The sequence below is a fragment of the Microcebus murinus genome, chromosome X (genome assembly GCF_040939455.1).
Source record: "Microcebus murinus isolate Inina chromosome X, M.murinus_Inina_mat1.0, whole genome shotgun sequence".
NCBI classification, from domain to species: domain Eukaryota; kingdom Metazoa; phylum Chordata; class Mammalia; order Primates; family Cheirogaleidae; genus Microcebus; species Microcebus murinus.
Genome location: NC_134136.1, coordinates 102,429,431 through 102,434,862, shown reverse-complemented (window position 1 = coordinate 102,434,862; position 5,432 = coordinate 102,429,431). Strand labels below are relative to the sequence as shown.

At 44.7% G+C, this 5,432-nt stretch overlaps 1 protein-coding gene across 1 annotated transcript; it reads right to left on the bottom strand.

The window, feature by feature from the left end:
* Positions 1-2,473: 2,473 nt before the first annotated feature.
* LOC105867111 (melanoma-associated antigen B10-like) lies at positions 2,474-3,508 on the bottom strand. The gene has a single exon (XM_012756881.2). It carries the CDS (start codon positions 3,506-3,508, stop codon positions 2,474-2,476), a length of 1,035 nt encoding a protein of 344 aa, XP_012612335.1.
* Positions 3,509-5,432: the final 1,924 nt, after the last annotated feature.

Here is a 5,432-nt window from a genome sequence, read left to right as displayed (position 1 = left end):
GCTTTGAACCCTTTTAGAGTTAGGTGCTGCTTGCTGTAGTCTGCTAATACTATGCTGTTCCCCATATTGTTGTTGTGGCATTTGAGCCCAGAGGGCCTCCTAATGGGCCCATGTATCAGCTGTGAAACCTGTTGCCTGGGGTGGAATATAAGGGAAAATTCATTTGTATAGGCAATAGGTTTCTAAGATGACTGCCGGAGTGTTTCCAGGCCAGGTCTTCTGGCAAGCCGGCCTTCTGGTAAGGCATGAGTCAGCACACTTATGTCACCATGATGTCATCTCCTATGTAAAACCCATGTGATCACACTTTCACTTGTTATGTTACCACTATTGTTCTGAGCCATATATAAGCGCTTGCCATATTCCGCTGCGGCAACATCACCCTGACAATAAAGAATATGTCTCATCTACCTGCTGCCGCTCATTTCTTCCTTCAATTCCCAGAACTTGCTCTGGTACCCTCGTTGGCCACAGAGCTCCCTCCCCATAGCACCTAGCACTAAGCCTGGTATATACTGAGTTTTGATGTATTCTAGTTATATTTATTTTGACCCCAGAACCTACCACTCTCCCTTCTTTTTTGTTTGTTTTATTCTGTTTTGTTCAGAAAATGTCAGAGTATTTGCAGGACAATAAGATATAGCACACCAAATTGGCCAAAATGTTCCTTAGCAGGTTAAACTAAGTTAGTTGCTATAACTTTTTTGAGGTTATGTTATTTATTGTCAGTATGAAGGATTCTTACACAGTTTGATGCAACTCAAAGCTCCTAGAAATTGTGTCAAGTTCTATTAGTAACTCAGTCCCTTTCTTCCATCTGCCCTTCCATCCAAACCACCTGTATTGGCAATTACTTTACCCCCATAAAAATCTAGTTTTAGCTTGTAGTTTGCCAAATTATGTACAAGATCACCTAACTTAAATGCCCATTTAATGGATGGGCTATGCCTCTCCCAGCTTACTGCAAAGATTGCCAGCACAGTGGCTTTTGAGCATTCTGTCTCATATGAGTATCACCACTACTTCTCACTCTCTTGTGATAATGTTCATATATCACCTTTTTGTGCACTGTGTTTACCTGCATTAAGAGTACAGGACAGTTTCCATTTGTGCCCCAGGTGGAGATTCCTCTCTAGTTTATTCATGATATAAAACTAACTACTAAAACCAGTTTTTCATCCCAGCCATTAATCTCTCAACTGTGAAATACATCATCTGAGATTTTGGCCTCTGCCCACCACTCCCAGATACTCATGTGGCCCACCATCAGCTTAATTTAAATTACCTCACATTGAAGCACTTGAAGTTTCCCAAGGCCCCAAACCCCTTGCCATAGGGTATAAATACTTGACTGCTCATCTGAAACACCCAAGTCCTCATACTTTCTTTTGACTTGTTCTTTTGGTTAGGGGCAATGTCACTGCTATGGACCGAATGTTTGTATCCTCCAGAAATTCATATATTGAAGTATAAATCCCCATTGTAATGGTATTTGGAGATGGAGCTTCAGGGAAATAATTAATTAGGTCATGAGGGTAGAGCCTTCATGAATGGGATTAGTGCCCTTATAAGGGGACAAAGAGACCAGAGCTCTCTCTACCATGTCAGAATACAGTAAGACTCTCAAGCAGTAAGAGAGCCTTTACCTTTACCAAAAACTAGACCTGGAAACCTGATCCCAGACTTCCAACATCCAGAACTATGGGAAATAAATGTTTGATGTTTAAACTACCCAGTCTATGATAATTTGTTATAGCAAGCTAAACTAAGTTACTCACCCACCATTTTCCTTTCATGATGGCTGCTCCAAGACTTTAAATTTCTATGGGCAGGGATGATTTCTGTTCAGATTAGCATTCCAGGTACTAATGAAAGCCTCCCAAAGAGTAGATGCTCAATTATTGTTTGAGGAAAAAAATAAGCTCCTGAAAACAAGGTCTAATTTATCATGATTTAATTTCTCCTGCATTATTTAATAAACTAAATATATCTAGGCATGTATATGTATGTATGTATACATATATATGTTACAAAATAACAGACTAAAATTAACGAGTGAAACCAACAATTTATAATCTTTTATTTTTTCTCCATTTCTTGATCCCAACTATTACAATGCTGAGTTCTTTTACATTTCCAAGAAAATGCTTAATTTACTGCCATACAATCTTGTTTCAAATAACTAAGTGTGGTGGAACATTTCCTAATTTGTTTTCCAAAATAATAAAACTCTTACTCTTAAATTTGATTCACAGCAATAAATATTTGAGTAATGTCATTCATAACTTTATATTCTGAAGGTACTTCAATTTTCTAATAAAAGGAACAATACTTCTAAAAAATTATTCAGAATACAGAACAGGAAAATAAACATGTTATACATTGTGTTGTCTCCAGCCCCACCCTGACCTTCCACTACTTAAAATATGGAATTTTCTTTTCAACTATAAAGTGAAGAATGCATCAGATTCTACTAGGGGTGGGAAAAGCTGTGGGACGTGGCCCTGGAACGTGCACTGGCCATAGCACTAATGCGAGCCCTGGCTGCAACTCTGGCTTGTGCTCTCTCTTCCTCATCTCTCAAAGCCTCTTCATACCAGGTTGGGAAGGCACTAGGGATGGTATCATGGACCTTGGCTAAAAACTCAAGGACTTTCATCTTGCTGGTTTCAGCATAGGCTCGTGGACCCCACAGGAATTCATAACATGGAGGATCACTGTTAGCCACCTGCCGATACTCCAGGTACTTTTGTTCCACCAAATCTTTGGTGAGGAGCTTCCTGAGATCTCCAAAAATAATATGCATCCTCCCCTCATATAACCCCATCACATTTAATATTTGCCAAACTTCTCCCTCAGTGGCACAATTGCCTTTCGTGAAGATCACACCCAGGACAGTCATCAGCAGGCCAGTCTTGGGTATACCTCTGTCATCACTCATCATTGCATCATAGCTTAGATCTAGTTTGTTGATGAGGACATAAATGTGCCTATTGGGATCTACTTCCTTTATGTCAAGGCCAAACACCATCTCCAGGTACTCTGCAGCTTTCTTCAGGACCTCATGGAAGTGGCTCTTGTGCATTTGGATTATATTTTTCAGCATATCTACCTTCGTAATTTGCTCTTTCAATTGATACTTGTACAGCAGGTAACACACCAATGTAAATACCGTCTTATCTATACGGTTTGTCTGCTCATAATCAGTGGCAGGCTGAGCCCCCAAGGATCTTGGCCTTTCCCTTATTTGGTTGTTGACGGTTTCATTGGATCTTATATATGAAACAGGTGCACCAGTAGAGGTGGCTCTCTGAGGCCCCTGGGGATTTCTGGTGGTCCCAGAAGCAGTTGAGCTCTGGGGAGTACTCTCGAAAGGAGTAGAGGAAGAGGAAGGAAGCCCTCTTCCCATTCCTGCAGCGGCCTGAGCACCCATTGGATGCTCGGTTGCTTGTTGGGCTTGATGGCGTTTCTCACGGGCACGGAGCTTACTCTTCAGACCCCGGGGCATGATGGCTTTAGACAGGGGCAGTGGGCAGGTAGGCAGGTGATCTCTGTGACCTAGAAAGAGGATGAGATAGTTTGGCCACTTCAGCTGGGAGACACCTCCTTGGCTTTATTAAAGGCTGCTTCTGCAGTTTTCCTTGAAGTCACTGCTCTAGGAACCCACAATGCTCCTATTCCCCAATCTGCCTATTCCCTAAAGACCCTGTGGAAATAACTAAGGTATGCCTTAGGTTGCTGCTACTTGCCAGATCTGCCTGGGGCTCAATGGGGCTTAGAGCAATGGCTCCCTTCTGGGGTAGGAGGTCTTTCTCTCAGTTCACATTAAGGGTCATCACCTCCCTTCTGGCAGAACCTGGGGTCCCTCTGATCCTGCAGTCCCCAACCCCCGGGGTAAGGCCCAGTACCAATCCATAGCTCATTAGGAAATGGGCCACACATCGCCACTTGAACTCCACACATACACCCACTATGCCCACCCTCTTCTGTCAGTGGAAAAATTGTCTTCCATGAAACCAGTCCCTCGTTCCAAAAAGGTTGGGGACTGCTGCTTTGATCTACTGCTTTGATGCTGACCCCTCATTTCAAAGTCTTCACTTATCTGTAACCCCAGAGGATGAACTAAGGAAACCTCATTTGACCATACCTGCTTGGAGACACAGAGGGATGAAAGCACAGGCAGAGTTCTCTGGGACTCTCTCTATCCTGGAGTAATTAGTGTTCTCAGTCCTCACTCAGTTTTCTTGCTTTAGCTTCTGCTAGGGCCTGGGACTCTTCTCTCTGCTGACCTTAGACTATCTCCTTTGAGCAAGGCCCCTACATTCCTGAAAGCCCAGAGAAGAATGTTAGGAAGACCAAAGCCTAATATATCTACTCCAGATTCACCCAGGTTTGAAAGCATGGATAGAACTCTGTGACCTCTACTGTTCTGAGGTGCATGGTCCCTTCAGTCCATACTCGATGTTTGCACATTGGCTGCCAGAAGAGCATGGGCTCCTTCCACTAATGAAATGAGCCTGCCCATTTCAGACAAGACATCATCTCCTTGCCCCCATCCCCATCCCCACCCCAAGTACAACATGAGGGAATGCCTTGCCCAAAGCGTCCGTCCCTGAGCTCACAGTGGGGGTGGGGCTTTGGGAGGCCTGCTTTGTTCAGGGTGGATGGTTCCCTAAGACTTCATTTTAACTCTTAGGAGGGCCTGGAGGTCATCCCTCTGCTTACTTGTCTGTTCCCATTCTAAGGCATTTACTTCCCTGCGACACTTCCCAGAGGCAGAAGTCAGGGTTCCTTACATCAACCCTCCTTCATTCCCCTCTCAAGATCAAAAGTATAGGCGGGGCCCTGTAAGGTGCCCTCTGTTCGGAGAGGGATTCGAAGACCTTTCCCAGAGTCTTCGCTTTTATTCCGCTTTTATTCCCGTTAGAGCCTGGGAACCCTCCTTCTGCTGGTCTGAGCCAACACCCTGGGCCAATAACGCTCACCCACTCAGTCTCCTCAGGGGGGTAATTTAGAAGGTACTCAGAGATGGCTACATCGGACAATTCATGTTGGGGTTCTATCAGAGCTGAAAGTGGGGACAGAACTCTCTGGAAGTCCCTCCGGTCTGAGGTGGGCAGTCCCCTCACAGCTAACTCAGGGTCTTTACCTTAATTCCAGGCAGTGCCCGGAGTTCCTCCCTTGACGAACCTGATGCTAACCCGCTCACGCCAAGGCTGTCACTTCCCTCAGACAGCAAAGGCGGAAATCGGTGTGTGATTGATGTCCTTCCACCCCTATCTGGAGCCTCCTAGGGCTGACAAAAGGGGCGGGGCTTCCGAAACCTTCCTTCTGAGGCGAGGGTTTCGCCTCAAACCTCACTCAGGGTTTTCGCCTTTACTCCTTTTAGTCTGGGAACCCTCCCTTTGCTGGTTTGAAGCCAGCACCCTGAT